Below are 16,674 nucleotides of genomic sequence, written 5' to 3'. Positions count from 1 at the left end.
AACTGTTCAAAGGAGACTGTGTGAATCAGGCCTTCATGGTTGAATTGCTGCAAAGAAACCACTACTAAAGGACACCAATAAGAAGAAGAGACTTGCTTGCGCCAAGAAACACGAGCAATGGACATTAGACAGGTGGAAATCTGTCCTTTAGTCTGGAGTCCAAATTTTAGATTTTTGTTTCCAACCACCGTGTCTTTGTGAGATACAGTGTGGGTGAATGGATGATCTCTGCATGTGTTTTTCCCAACATAAAGCATGGAGGAGGAGGTGTTATGGTGTGGGGGCGTTTTGCTGGTGACACTGTCAGTTATTTATTTAGAATTCAAGGCACACTTAATCAGCATGGCTACCAGAGCATTCTTCAGCGATACGCCATCCATCTGGTTTGGGCTTAATGGGACTATCATTTGTTTTTCAACAGGACAATAACCCAAAAACCTCTAGGCTGTGTAAGGGCTATTTGAACAAGAAAGAGTGATGGAGTGCTGCATCAGATGCGCTGGCCTACCAAATTAAGATGGTTTGAGATGAGTCGGACCGCAGAGTGAAGGAAAAGTAGTCAACAAGTGCTCAGCATATGTGGGACCTCCTTCAAGACTGTTGGGAAAGCATTTTAGGTGAAGCTGGTTGAGAGAATTGCAAGAGTGTGCAAAGCTGTCATCAAGGCAAAGAGTGGCTATTTTAAGAATCTCAAATATCAAATATATTTTGATTTGTTTAATGCCTTTTTGGTTACTACATGAATCCATATGTGTTATTTCATAGTTTTGATGTCTTCACTATTATTCTACAATGTAGAAAATAAAGAAAAACCCTGGAATGAGTCAATGTCCAAACTTTTGGCAGGTAATGTACCCCAACAGCTCCTCAGCAGTGACAACATGTCAAGTACTTCACAATATACACAATATCATTAGAACTAAGGCACATTTGTATCTCACATAGCAAGCTGCCTGTATAGTTGTACTATGTGGGATCTCTGCCCCATCATCACAGAAAGACAGTTTGGTTCATCCATCTCTCTCCAGCCCCCCTCAGGGGTCATAGGTCAGGGTGTGTGCACAAGGTCACCAGGCTCTGATTGAACCAGGAAATGGCTAATTGCAGAGGAAAGGAGATTTCCTGAGCTGCTAGCATTAGCAGCCAAACCCTGCCTGGGCCAGACTGAATGACAAAGAGGAAGCACTTTATGACTCCCATTAAAGCAAACGTGTGTGTGTGTGTGTGTGTGTGTGTGTGTGTGTGTGTGTGTGTGTGTGTGTGTGTGTGTGTGTGTGTGTGTGTGTGTGTGTGTGTGTGTGTGTGTGTGTGTGTGTGTGTGTGTGTGTGTGTGTGTGTGTGTGTGTGTGTGTGTGTGTGTGGGTGGGGGGGGTGAGCAAGCATGCACGGGTGAGTTCGTGAGGGAGTTGGAGTGAAGGTTAACATGGGATATGATTAGTTTTCTTTCCCACCAGTCCAGGAGGACGAGTTGAAATAACATGGAGTGAGAAGAGACGGTCTGCCCAATCACAGGGCCCTGATAGCCTGATCACTTATGTAATCAGACAGCTGCAGACAGTTTTGTTATTGGACCACCATAGCATTGTATGTGGACAGTGTTTCCCATCCCAGTCCTTAGGGACCTCCAGTTGTTGTACATAATCACCAGGTTTCAACGGGTGAATAGAACAAATCATTCTAGCACACCTGGTAATACCTGATTCTACTAGTCCACTGAGCATCAAGCTGCTTCTCTCACTGGCCTATTGCTGGTATCATCTAGTCCACTGAGCATCAAGCTGCTTCTCTCACTGGCCTAGTGCTGGTATGATCTAGTCCACTGAGCATCAAGCTGCTTCTCTCCCTGGCCTAGTGCTGGTATCACCTAGTCCACTGAGCGTCAAGCTGCTTCTCTCCCTGGCCTAGTGCTGGTATCACATAGTCCACTGAGCATCAAGCTGCTTCTCTCACTGGCCTAGTGCTGGTATCGAACACGTACAACACCTGGGGGTTGAGGACCAAGTTTGGAAACTGTAGACACAACTTGAATAGTGTTGTCTGTCTGTCTGTCTGTCTGTCTGTCTGTCTGCCTGTCTGCCTGTCAGTCGGTCTGTCTGTCTAGAGCTGGGGGTCTGTGAGTCCAGAGCTCTGGGGTCTATGTAGACAGACCAGGGTTACACAGCATGTCTTCCTGTAGAGGGTGGAACTTCCGATCAATCAGCAGCAGGGTTGTTTCTTGTGGGGTTAAGTATACAAGCTCACTACACGAAATGGTACTAAATCTTCCCATCCATCCATTTTGTGCAGAGAGTGTGTAGTGAAGGGCCCTAGCTAGAGAAGTAAGATGAATAGAAATTCTACTCATGCTTCAACACTGAGCAGGATAAAAGCATGTCATTTTAATCTAACTCATTGTGCTTATATCTTGCAGCCTTCTGGGCTCTGGAACAGCATGCTATTATCCAGCCCTATCTCTAGACCTTGGCACTAGAGTGGCAGGAACAGACTGGCAAGGCTGGGTACAAAAGAGAGGGGGAAATAAAGAGAAAGCGAGAGGGAGGGAGAAGGGGGGCACCCAGGGACCGCCCTGGCTCAGCATAGGAGTGCACCAACACCCTTCCACCCCGTGGGACCGGGACCCACCACAATCTCTTTGACCTCTTAGCTCTCTGCTCTCCCAGGCAGAACACAATGGGTCGACAGGGAGGAGACAAGTAGCATGAGACCTGGAGAGACCAGACCAGACCAGCCAATATCCCACACCAGCCACTGTCAAGACGCACTTCAAGAAGTAGGTATGTTGCTTTATCTTACTTTTGGAAATCATTTGAAAATATGTTTTACAAAGGACTTGAGTTGTAAAAAATAACCATATGATTTGATTTTTTACAGGTGCTTCTCCCTTTGCAGCATAAGGGATAGGCGGATAAGAGTACCTTACAAACGCATCACCATCATGAGTCAAGGTTTGCTATCATACAGCATTCTCTCTGTTACTGTACTGTCATCCCTCTATTGAAACTAATACTACAGCCTAGCTCACTGTCATTAACAGCATGTTGTGATCGACTAAACTCAGCTGCATACCTGCCAGAAGGGTGATTTTGTGTCAGTCTGGACACAGGGATGAGACACAAGCAGTGGTGGAATTAAGCACAGGCGACATAGGCAGCCGCCCAGGGCGGCATGGGGCGCCTGCACCCCCAAAAAAATTTTTTTTTAAATTGAATGTAAAAAATATTCTGAAGGGTGACATTTGCACGATCGGTTTTCTATTGCTCATTTGCACATCACGTCAATGATATTATGTCACCGTGTGGGACTGTGGGTCAATTAACCTTGTCAGAGTGGGCCCCGTGATTCTAGTTTGTGAGCTATACAGTCCACTGCCTGGGAAGGTCTCCCACTCAGAAGTACGAGATGGGGAAGGGGCGGGGGTAAGTTGACCTCAGGTCTCCCCACTGGAAGCCAGAGGGAGGGGGAGCGGGAGAATCTATCAAATAGCGCACCTCTAACTTTGTACAGTACTAATGCAATTAGTTGTGTAATTTAGTTTGTGTGTTTCTTGTTTGAAGTGCAATAGTGTAATAATCAGGTTCTCTCCTTTATAAATGTGTTATTATATTTGTGTATTGTGTGATATAGGATTTGTGCAATTTAGTTTTGTGTTTTTTTGTGTGTTTTTTTGTTAAAAATAAATAGAATAGAAATATATATATATATACAAAAATAATACTCATAAGTATCAAAAAGAAGTAACAAGGACAAATAGAAACAAATTGTAGTATTACCTAGTGTAATAATGAGATTATTTTTATTTGTATGTTTGTAATACAATTTGTTTCTATTTGTCTTTGTTACTTCTTTTTGATATGAATGAGTCTTATTTCTGTATCTATATTTCTATTTATATAATTTAAATGTTAGGATTATTTATTTGGGTTGTTCCAGATGTCTGAATAAAAATTACAGTTAGTGCAGAATAGTGCTTTTTGTTGTGTGTTGGGGGGGGACAGGGATGAGACAGGAAAATGAGACAAAGAGATAAGACACAGGGATGAGACACAGGGATGAGACACAGGGATGAGACAGGGAGATGACACACAGGGATGAGACACAGGGATGAGACAGGTACATGAGACACAGAGATGAGACACAGGGATGAGACAGGAAAATGAGACACAGGGATGAGACACAGGGATGAGACACAGGGATGAGACACAGAGATGAGACACAGGGATGAGACACAGAGATAAGACACAGGGATGAGACACAGAGATGAGACACAGGGATGAGACACAGTGATGAGACAGGGAGATGAGACACAGAGATGAGACACAGGGATGAGACAGGGAGATGAGACACAGGGATGAGACAGGGAGATGAGACATAGAGATGAGACACAGGGATGAGACACAGAGATGAGACACAGGTATGAGACACAGAGATGAGACACAGGGATGAGACACAGATATGAGACACAGGGATGAGACACAGTGATGAGACAGGGAGATGAGACACAGGGATGAGACACAGGGATGAGACACAGAGATGAGACACAGGGATGAGACACAGAGATGAGACACAGGGATGAGACACAGAGATGAGACACAGGGATGAGACACAAAGATGAGACACAGGGATGAGACAAAGTGATGAGACAGGGAGATGAGACACAGGGATGAGACAGGGAGATGAGACACAGGGATGAGACACAGGGATGAGACAGGGAGATGAGACACAGAGATGAGACACAGAGATGAGACACAGGGATGAGACAGGGAGATGAGACACAGAGATGAGCAGGAAACCATAGTGGGACTTTAGGGACCCGACCAGAACATACCGGAAAAGGGAGGAGAGGACACACAAATAACTGGTAAAATCACAGACAGACAGATGCCATGTAGGTCCAGATTTGTGACCTTGTGTTACAGTGAGTGTGAGTGAGATGGTAAGGGTAAAGATTTGCGGCTTGAAATTATGTCCGACTAGTTCGCTGAAACAATAGAAGCTGTCTTTGTATACTGGTTGGTTTGTGGATGTTGTTTTAGAGGAGTGACAGCCTTTAGACCTGGATTCAATCAGATTGAGCGTTAACTAGCGCTAACCAGCGTTGGCCGGATCCATATAGCTGATGTTTTGACGGTGTTTGATGTGTAACTGTGGTATGAGCTGACGAATCAGGGAGCGGCTGCTGTTGTGTGTCACAAACCACTCCCTTACTTATTATCCCTCCTGCGTTAGTTCAAAATGGTACTAGACAGTGAAGGCTCTATCCATGGTAGAAATAATGACTCTCAAATGTCAAACCATTAATGTGAGGCTAATGCATCTTTTGATGTTAATTTCGATGAGGGGATTGTAGCCTGTCAGTCTAATTTGAGTGTTAAAACTTCATGGGATTGCATGGGATTATAGTCGGGATTGCTTGTGGATTTGACAGCTCTAAACACAGTTCTACCTCCGACACCACCAAAACAACCGCTATGCAGATTTTGGCTAAAGCGGATCTGATTGACTTTCTGAGGTTCTTTTAAAAAGTTGTGAAGCAGAAATCGGCTCTGCAGTACTGGGTGTCTGTGGGTTGCTGCGGTTTAGTTCAGATATTTAACAGCAGTATTTTCTGTACGAATCACTGCTTACTAACTTTTTCTGTGTTGGACCCCATAATATGCAACAACAACAAAAACTCTCACAGACTAACTGTTCACCTTTAAATTGGATACAAAATTAGATTTTTTAAAAATCAACAAACGTGAGCTTTCTAACAACGTGCCAATGAGTGAAGGTCCAGGACAAGTTAGTGCTTCATGTGTCGGTGACATTTGAAGGTTGAAGGTATGGTCGATGGAGGATGTAGAGGAAGGGTGGAGGAGATGTCCTGCTTAGAGAGAGAGAGATCTCTCCCCTGACTAGCACAGGATGTTAGTGAGGGGGGAGAGTGTTCCGCAGGGGAAAGAGATGGGAGGGGGGGTTCAGAAAGAGGGGGTTGATTGAGGGCCCTGTCCCACAAAGGACTCACTCTTACTGGAGATAAGACCAGGACAAAAGAGCAGGGCCTGAGCGAAGGCCCCAAAACTCTGCTGGCCCAGGAGATTCTCTGGGGCTCTCCAAGTGTTGTAGCCCTTATTGTGAGTTTCTCATTCTTTCGCTCTTTCTCTACCACTTCCCAGTCCATCCCTTTCTCTATTACCCTTTTCACAATCAATTATTTTGTGCATGTAAACAAAATATGGAAGCATATGCAGTTTGGTTTCCTCAGTTTTGTGTTGTCACCCATAGAGAAACCTTACCAATGTTTCAACTGCCTTGTATTTTAATGCTCATAGGCCAATGGTAATATGTATTCGTTTGTGTGTAGGGCTGGCATGATTTAAGTCAGCAGCATGCCACCCTGCATAGCACTGCTGGCTTGCTTCTGAAGCTAAGCAGGATTGGTCCTGGTTAGTTCCTGGATGGGAGACCAGATGCTGCTGGAAGTGGTGTTGGAGTGCCAGTAGGGGGCACTCTTTCCTCTGGTCTAAAAAAAATAGCCCAATGCCCCAGGGCAGTGATTGGGGACACTGCCCTGTGTAGGGTGCCGTCTTTAGGATGGGACGTTAAACGGGTGTCCTTACTCTCTGAGGTCATTAAAGATCCCATGGCACTTATCGTAAGTGTAGGGGTGTTAACCTGGTCTCCTGGCTAAATTCCCAATCTGTTCCTCAAACCATCATGGTCACCTAATAATCCCCAGTTTACAATTGGCTCATTCATCCCCCTCCTCTCCCCTGTAACTATTCCCCAGATCGTTGCTGCAAATGAGAACGTGTTCTCAGTCAACTTACCTGGTAAAATAACAGATAAGTAAAGTCTGTGAAGCCATGAGGTTCATCACTGTCTGTCAGCTGGAGGAGGCCAGAGGAACACTGTGGGCACATTTGAGTTGAGCTAGTGATGGTAATCATTTGACATTGTCACTCATACCAGAAAAATAACTGGTACATTTACAGTTGTAAAGAGCTGTATTATGTAATGATTTACTCTGTTAATTACTTTACCAGGTAAGTTGACTTCTAACACATCTGTTACAGCAACAATATTGCAATGCATTAAAAATAAAATAACTCCAATTGTCTTCCAGATTTGTTTTGAATTAGGTCTAAGTTTAGCATTTTGGAAATTGTGACATTAACAAATAATTGACCTATATGAAATTAAATGGAATTTTGAATATGATAATAACTGGGTTTGGTGATGTGCTGTTGGCTTTACACTAAATAATAAAATGTCAACACTGAAAAATGTAAAATAATGTTCTTGTCATTTTTTCTTATGTTGTCAGTATTCCAATCTTGGGTAGCTACGCATCACGCCCATTGCATCGTATACCATCTATCCAGGGCATAGAAACCTGTCCCCACATTGCATCTGTTTGCCTGCCATCTGAACACTTAAACATCTGCGATGTTCATTGGTATTTCCGATAGAAAAGCATTTCCCTGTCGATGTCCAGTACTGAAGGGTACTTTAATATGAAACCACAAAAACAATTGAATAGAAGGAAGCGCTGGTCACTGACTTTGTCCTTCCCAGAAGGCAACTTCCCTTCGACGCCTCAACTCATCTGAATCCAGCAGACGTGATAAACCGTTACAACTTGTAGACTAAAATGGATACTTTGTTTTTCGTTATCTTTATACTTTTTCGATGCTCTTCGACAAGTAAGTAGTCTGTCTTTTAAAGTGTGAAGAGGTTGGTTAATTAACTTGCTGATTGTTACAGTAGTCTAATAACCACATTTATTTTGCGTGAAGATAGTCAACAACGGAAACTTTAGTTCATCCTTGTCTATACAGGGAAGGGTCAGTCAGTGAACGAATTTTTTGATTGAGGTTATTCCAAATATTATGACCCAAGTAGGTTATCTCGCTGTAACAATAAAGAGTTCATTCTTTGTCAAAGAAAATATTTATTTTATCTCATATTGACCATGATCGTATTTAACGGACAGCTTTAGCCTAATATATTCACTCCGGTTTGAGATGAGGAATTATTCGTTAATAACAATAACGTCAATTTTACCTATTTTATTCAGCTACAACCAAAGAAAAGTACTAGTTGTAATCGAATAAAACTGTTGCCTTTTGAGAACTGATTTAACATAATCATGGGAAATGTTTGTAAACTATTTCTGTAAGCCTGTAGTTTTTGTAGCCCGTAGGTATTTGAGAAATGTTGGGCCTTATGCATTTCAAACATTACATTACTAAATTGCCTTCAAAATATTAATAATTTGGCATTAGTTGTTCATCCTTTCGATGATTGTTAGTCCCCCACTATTGACCATCTCTTTGTATCTCCCATTTAGACGGTTTCCTTATTGCGCACACACCAAAGAAACTGTGCCTGTCAACCCACAAAACGACTGTGATCCTCGGCAGATGCAATGTCACCAGTCCCTATCAACAATGGGAATGGACGAAAGATATGAAGTTGCATCACACACAATCAGCCAAGTGTCTCTGGGCCAACCCGAGCAGTGCAATACCTCGGCACGCGCGCCTGGCCACGATCAGCGACTGTGACAGCGCACCTGCTTGGAAATGCTACGACAAACGAGGAACTTTCGGGTTAGCGGAGAAGCCCATGTACCTGAAGAAACAAGGTTTACGGGTTGTGATCCGAGGAGACCAGAGGTATTCCAACTGGACTAAGTATGAGGAAATCTACTCTGGAGGGAGACAGGTGATTACCCATTTATGCCCGCTTAAAGGTGAGTGTTCTACTGAGGATTTAGGCTGCAGGTCTTATGTTCGTTTGCATTCAGATAATAATATATATCTGTGCATTCAACTACAATACATCAATTATAAGTAGGCATGCCGATTTAGTAGCCTTGAACTTTATGGATATTTTGTCTTTCCTCCTCTGAAGTTTGAGAAGAGAACATCTTGTAAAATGATAAGGCCCAACTACAGAATTAGTAGCCAACAGTATCTCTACATGGACCCAACAAACTCCTTATGATATAATTTACCTAGTTTACAGTAATGCAACGGATTGTCATTTTTAAAAAGCAGAATTATCACACAGATAAGATCTGTATCTAAATTACTTGCACCATGTCAGCTTTGGACTTGTCTGACATTGGTATGGTGTGAATGCTTGAGGAAAGCAGAGGATGACACTCTTGGTACTGACTTTCCTGCACATTGTTGTCAAGTGTTTTATCAGCCCACTCACTCAGTCAGGAAGAACGTCAGCAGTGTTCTTCCTGTGAACTTAATGGCCATACAGGGGACATAGAAGAGGCTATTAATTTCACACTTGAAAAAAACTACACATGCTACAATGTAAGCCTAACTGGTATTGTTTAATGTTAATTTACACTAAATGTTTATTCAGGCCACCTGTTATCACATATAATAAAATGGTAACACTTAATTTTTTTGATAGTCCATCTGTAGATGATCTACAGACAATCAGTAACATTTCAACTAACTATCTACTAACCCTAACCCTTATCCTAACCCGAAACTTAACCCTTACCCTAAAGCTAGCCGTAACTTAAACTTAACCCTTATCCTAAAGCTAGCCGTAACTTAAACTTGAACCCTTACCCTAAAGCTAGCCGTAACTTAAACTTGAACCCTTACCCTAAAGCTAGCCGTAACTTAAACTTGAACCCTTACCCTAACGCTAGCCGTAACTTAAACTTGAACCCTTACCCTAAAGCTAGCCGTAACTTAAACTTTACCCTTACCCTAAAGCTAGCCGTAACTTAAACTTGAACCTTTACCCTAACGCTAGCCGTAACTTAACTTTAACCCTTACCCTAAAGCTAGCCGTAACTTAAACTTTACCCTTACCCTAAAGCTAGCCGTAACTTAAACTTGAACCCTTACCCTAACGCTAGCCATAACTTAAACTTTAACCCTTACCCTAACGCTAGCCGTAACTTAACTTTAACCCTTACCCTAAAGCTAGCCATAACTTAAACTTTAACCCTTACCCTAAAGCTAGCCGTAACTTAAACTTTAACATTTACATTACATTTAAGTCATTTAGCAGACGCTCTTATCCAGAGCGACTTACAAATTGGTGAATTCACCTTCTGACATCAGTGGAACAGCCACTTTACAATAGTGCATCTAAATCATTTAAGGGGGGTGAGAAGGATTGCTTTATCCTATCCTAGGTATTCCTTGAAGAGGTGGGGTTTCAGGTGTCTCCGGAAGGTGGTGATTGACTCCGCTGTCCTGGCGTCGTTTAACCCTTTGATGTGGGTGTTTCCTCCTAGCGGGTGGTCCTATTAACGCTAGCCCTAGCCCTAGCCCTAACTCTAACCTTAACCCTTACCTTAACCATAACCTTAGCAAGCAGTTGCCTATAAACATAGTCAGTTGCTTATCAACAGATAGTTTGTCTGTACAGCATCTACAGATGGACTATCCAAGTAAAATGTGACCAATAAAACCAATACCTAGCTATTTATTTCACCTAATTTAACTTTTTTGTTAAAAAGATGAATAACATGACAATAAACCATTTATTACCATGTTATTAACATATTGATAAGGTGTTGTGAGCATGCAGTGTGTTTCTTTTAGGAGGAAACACCCACATCAAAGCACAGCGTTGTCTGGAACTTACGGTCAAATTCTTTAATTTCCCATTTAAGAACACTTGGGCTGGGTTAGCGTTATTACTTATGGAACACATACAGTATCTTGAATTTATTTCAATGTTATCCAATAATATTACAACCATGTGTATATGTCTAGTCACAATAACCCCTCTTTCTTCTAGGTTCCACCACCATCTCAACCTTAACCCCCACAATGTGTTCATCCACACACCAACCTTTGGCATACACCCATGTCATCAGAACAACCCCTATAACAATAATAAACACACACTCCTCATCAAACACTATGAGGACCCATAGTAGGACCACCCGGCAGATCTCTAAATTAAGAGTCCCGGTTACATCGACCAATAAGGTGGCGACATATACGTCTGTGGTGGCGACTCACACGAATGACATCGTCAAGCCTCGGACAAGGACGGACACGATGGGTCTCATTCCAAGTTCCATCCCAACGGCCGTCACAACATCACGGGCAGTTCTCAACCACAGCCATGATGTTCTCTCGTCCAGTCCTGCTTTGTCCACAACTGACTCTGCCATGGACCAAACGGTGAGTGCTCCCACCGAAAATGCCCTCCTCGACTCGAGGAACGAAGCCAAGACTCCATCAGTAAATCAACCAACTTCCAGTTCCACCACACCTAATGTACATGAGATGGTGTCAACTGCAGCTACCACTATGACTGTGGTTTCCTCTACAATTTCCTCAGTGCCCAACACAAGTTCTAAAACAGACTCAGCAGCTACTTCTACGGCAGTGGGCGTTACCTCTGATGCTAAAGTCACAACTTCTGCTGCTTTATCTATCTCGTCCTCTGTTTCAACCACTAACTCTGATTCTACCATCACACCTACCAGTACCACAGCTTTCCCCAAAACTAGGAAAGTACCCCCCAGAAAGTTTGTGGTTCCATCTACAACCAAAACCACAACTGTGCCGACTACAACAACAGCTGCCCCTACATCTCCTACTGTTGTCAGAACAACAAAGACTACAGCAAAATTCACAAGGAAAGTAGCCAAACCCAATGCTGCCACAGCCCCACCCACAACATTTTCAATTCAGCTCACAACATCCTCAATTTCACCCACAACCTTTTCAACAGTAAAGACTATAGCAAAACCCACAATAAAAATAGCCCTGCCCACAACCTCTACAGCCCCATCTACTGCCTCTTCAACTCCACCCAATACCACTCCAATCACATCTACAACAGCCCCGCCGACAATATATACCACACCACCCATAACTATAACGAACCCACCTACCACAACCACATCCACAACTACTACAGCTCCACCCAGAAGTACTACAACCACATCCACAACCACACCCACACCAACTACAGCTCCAACAACAACTACTACAGTACCGACTACAACCACAGAGTTGACCTCCATCCCACAGGTGCGTGATGATGACAGTCACTTGAAATTAACATTTCAATCGATTTTGAATTTGTGAAATTCCATAAAGAACGCTCAAAATCATATTTGCATGCATATTTGTACAAGGAACGTTAAAGGCAGTGAAGCTTGGAACAGACCTTCTGAAAGAAGGGCTATAGTAATGGCAATTTTTATTATTATTTATTTACCTTTATTTAACCAGGCAAGTCAATTAAGAACAAATTCTTATTTTCAATAACGGCCTAGGAACAGTGGGTTAACTGCCTGTTCAGGGGCAGAACGACAGATTTGTACCTTGTCAGCTCGGGGGTCTGAACTTGCAACCTTCTGGTTACTAGTCCAGCGCTCTAACCACTAGGCTACCCTGCAGAGTAAAAACAAGTAAATTCTGCAATCACAATAGTAGGCTATAAATTACACCCATGTCATGCCCTTTTAACCTACTGTATCCTATTGGTTTTAGTTTAAGTAGACCTAAAGTTCTTCAGACAGAGAAGGCAGAGAGACAGACAGGCAGGAAGGAAAGTAGGGTGGGGTATCATGGGGAGAGAAGGAGGCTACTCAAGGTGCTGCTGTCCAGACTCAAGTGAAGGTTAAGGCTGTGAGCAAGTAGACAGACTATTTGATAGGAACTTAGGCTACTGTAGCTGTTAGAAAAAATGTATATAGAGGGCGGAAGTAGATGCTGATATGGAATCAATTTCCCGAGCAGTCTGTCTACCTGACGCCGGTGATGGTGCAGCCTGAGAATTGAGGAAGGGTGTAGGAAAATAATGTGGACTAGAGATTTAAAGTGACGAGATGGTAGCGTGGGAAGAGACTGTGCGTGGTCTACTTTGCACAGATTTTGGGCACCCACAAAATCACAACGAGATGCCATGCTTGGTTAGGCACGTGCCACCCCTGTAGCCGCCTCCAACATGCCATTGTGAAATTCAGAAAATAAATATACATTGTTATTTTATGGAGCGATTATGACAACCAATGTTGGAATATATTTGATTTTTATTTATTTGTATTTATTGACCTAACGGATTTAAATCAACGACCGCAATGTTCAGATGTGCAACTATTATTTTGATCGTTTGTTTATGGTGGTGTTGTGTCGAGGTGAGTCATGGTTAAAGTCAATTTAACCTGGATTATTTTCCACTTGCTGCCTACTGTTGCTTAGCCTATCTTTTGGTTACATGTTGCCACTTCTGTGTTCCTTTCAGGCCGATACCACTAATGCTGTCAAATGTTCAGTCAACCTGACAGAGACCATCGCCAGGACGGATTCTATTGCACTCAAATTAATAACATCAGGAGAAGCTTGTAATTTCACCGTGTTTTATGAGAATAGTCGTTCCGATATAACGGATTGTGATCTATATGGGCAGTATAGTAATGTGTATATCTGCGATATAAGGGATTTAGAACCTGGGACGTTACACCACTTTGAAGTGATATCGAAGACTGATGGAGAGAGGAGAAACGTATCAGTGCGAACAGGTAAGCTAAGTGTTATAAACCAAAATTCGTTTCTGTTATATTTTAACCTATTTAATGGTATTCTATTCTAAATGTATTTTAGACTGTTAAATTGACTTTAATTCATCTTAAACGTCCTACAATATCAGAACCCCCCCTCCCCCAGTACCATGCACGATATATGTTTTCTGTTGATTTTAGTCTATTTCTATTGTTGATCATGATATTCGAATGATTATATTTCGTTAAAGATTAAGTTTTACACCTGATTAATTCAAAGATATCGAATTTGGCAGTTCACTTCAAACAGTTAGTAGTGGCATGATTCCTCTGATATCATAAACTCACCATCATTAAATATATCTAACACATATAATATCATGTTAGGACATCTTAGGTTCTAATGTATTGTAAACATCTAATTTATTCCAACAGCTCCTTTTGGTTGTCCTTCTGTTGGTGTTTTATTGCACAAACGTTGATACTTAAATTGTATGTAGCAACATTTAGAATTTAGCTTTCATATAATTTTACTGTAATATTTGATGTATTGTGAAATGGCTTGAAATTGTATATGTTCATTCATATCCTTTTGTATTATTTGATTTATGCTTACAGTAGTCAAGCCTTTGTTCTGCCCAGTATTGAACCATGTTGCACTGAATAGATTCTGTGCATCGCTTTGATAATGAAGAACATGGAGAATAGAGAACTATTGTGCCAACACCACTGAAGCCCAGTACACTTTATCCTTTGTAAAAATCCTTTGAACATTGTCAAGGCCACAACCTTAGAATGTCCTGCCAAGAACTTGGAGCCAGCCCTCTGGTCATTGGTCTCACAGCTCTAGATTAGAACCAGGGAAGTTCTGGAACACATTTCTGCTCCAATCACCTAAGGTTGTAACAGTAGAGGTCAGTAACAATGCAGAGCATCTAATCTTAAGTGTTTGTTTCCAGACAGATCTCCTTCTCCCCAGAGCCACTTCCCGCCAAGCATTGTTTCTTTGTACTAACGGATACAGGAGGCCTACATGTTTTGTTTTCACGGGACAAATAGATTAGACTACAGTGCACTCCAGAACTTTGCATTCAAAGTGTGGCCGAGATTTTTTTTCTTGGGTCTTTGTGTGTGGACTTTGAAATTTCCATTTTTGACAGAAGCCTACGAAGGATGAAATCCTCAAGATTAACAGTTCAAATCACTTGGACTTCCAAATCACTCCAGTACTGTTTTTATATTTACAGATACAATGTAGTTACTGTGTAATACAGTAGTGGTCTTGTAAAGTGCCCCAATGTGGCTCTAGGATTGGACGGACAATGTCCTTGCTGATTAGCCAATGTGATTCCTGGGGTTGCTCTGAAGAGCCCTCAGAGGGGAAGCATTACGAAGAAAGGGTCAAAGTTAATTGCTGAGCTGTGGGGGGCACCACTTACCCTGTTCTGCTCCTCTCTCTCCATTTGGTCTTTGTTTTTGTCGTTTCCTGTCAAGGCTCGCTCTCTCGCTCAAGACGCATGCAGGTCTCCCAGCGAATCGCCACATTCTTTAAAGAACCAAAACAATCTTATCGTTCTGCTCCATCGCAGGCAGCCACCACTGGCTTTCAGTGAAGCACAAAGACAGGATACAGATATTCTTCATGACCTTTTCTCCTAGTTGTATAATATCAAGATGTTTAATTGAGGTTTATATAATATCGACAAGATGCTGGCCCCTTGGCCACTTGTTTAAAGGATGTCTTTGTTGTCTATCATATTATTTATAGCAAAAATACTAACACATTCTCTCTCTCTCTCTCTCTCTCTCTCTCTCTCTCTCTCTCTCTCTCTCTCTCTCTCTCTCTCTCCTCCCTCCCTCCCTCCCTCCCCCTAGATCCGGTTAGTCCATCCAGGTTGGACGTCCTACCAGACCAGGTCCAGGCAGCGCAGTATAACAGTCAGGGTCACGGTGGCTCCCCAGGCCTGCATGTATCCTGGCCTCGCTCTCGCGGGCTGGTCGACTGGTATGAGCTCACACTACAGGACACTAAAACAGGAGAGAGCCGCAATACTCGCATCATGGGCACTGCCGTCCCTCAGTCAGGCTTTACCGCCCTCACCCCTGGCACCCTCTATGGCCTCAGCCTGGTAGCAATAGCTGGGAATAAAACTGCCCCGCCAGTGCTGGCCACTGCAACCACAGGTGAGGGACCATCTTGCTGTTGTTATGTGGTTTCACTGGTCTTCTATTTGCATGTAATTTTCAGGATTTCTACACCCAATGTGCTGACCACCTGATATTTATGATAAACAAATTGTGCACGATATTCTACTGTCTGCTCTACTGCCATTCTACCATACCCCTATTCCTATACTCACTCCAGTTCCTCCGTGTTTGTTTGACTTGGATAACATAGAAATCACTGATCTACTTTGTTAGACTTCAACAAGCTGCTCACTGGCATTGACCACTTTGTATTTCCCCCCCAGCTCCCTCAGCCATCAGCGGCCTCCAGCTCTTGGCTTCCTCCAACAGCCTGGAGGTTTCTTGGCAGCCCGGCCCAGGCAGGAGAGAGCGTTTCAGAGTGCTGCTGAGGGAGCGGCAGGGCAGCCTGGTCAGGAACATCACCCTGAAGAGTAGCGTCACCTCCCACATCCTTAATGACCTGTTGCCTGGGACACTGTACACTGTCACTGTGGTGACTGAGGCTGGAGGCCTTCAGAACGCTGTCTACAAACAAGCAGTCACAGGTATGGTAACAGTCACAGAGGAAATGTGTCATGCTAGTTATGTTTGGGAGGTAAGGTAGCAGTCACAAAGGAAATGTGTCATGCCTGTTCTGTTTTGGTGGTAAGGTAACAGTCACAGAGGAAATGTCATGCTAGCAATGTTTGGGGGGTAAGGTAACAGTCACAGAGGAAATGTCATGCTAGTTCTGTTTGGGGGGTAAGGTAACAGTGGTGACAGTCCTCACATGTATTATGGTAGGGACTCTGAAATTCACCTGTTGGAATAGTAAGACTGATACTTTTTTTGGTTGAAGTGTTCACCCATCCAACCACTAACCAAGTCTCCTCCTGCTTAGCTTTTGTTATCCAGCAAAGAGGAGTAGGGTCCTCGGGCTGCAATGTCAGTGAGTTCAATACAGGTTCAGGGTGGAATGTTTAACACACATTTATCTGGCTTAGTTTGCA

At 42.9% G+C, this 16,674-nt stretch overlaps 1 protein-coding gene across 2 annotated transcripts in view; it reads left to right on the top strand.

Annotated features, from left to right (window-relative positions):
- The first annotated feature begins 7,246 nt into the window (after nt 1-7,246).
- The window catches only part of LOC135509054 (receptor-type tyrosine-protein phosphatase beta-like), a 42,950-nt gene continuing 33,522 nt past the window's right edge, over nt 7,247-16,674 (top strand). Inside the window, exons 1-6 of one of the 2 annotated variants that reach the window (XM_064929364.1) lie at nt 7,247-7,685; nt 8,333-8,737; nt 10,774-12,023; nt 13,243-13,519; nt 15,374-15,682; nt 15,970-16,230. In XM_064929364.1, the coding sequence (XP_064785436.1) occupies nt 7,634-7,685; nt 8,333-8,737; nt 10,774-12,023; nt 13,243-13,519; nt 15,374-15,682; nt 15,970-16,230 (2,554 nt within the window). In that variant the 5' untranslated portion in view covers nt 7,247-7,633. The remainder of the gene's footprint in view (nt 7,686-8,332; nt 8,738-10,773; nt 12,024-13,242; nt 13,520-15,373; nt 15,683-15,969; nt 16,231-16,674) is intronic. The other variant, XM_064929363.1, reaches the window with a different exon arrangement.

This window comes from Oncorhynchus masou, chromosome 22, assembly GCF_036934945.1.
Source record: "Oncorhynchus masou masou isolate Uvic2021 chromosome 22, UVic_Omas_1.1, whole genome shotgun sequence".
In the NCBI taxonomy this organism is placed as follows: Eukaryota; Metazoa; Chordata; class Actinopteri; order Salmoniformes; family Salmonidae; genus Oncorhynchus; species Oncorhynchus masou.
This window is presented reverse-complemented; position numbering and strand designations above follow the sequence as displayed.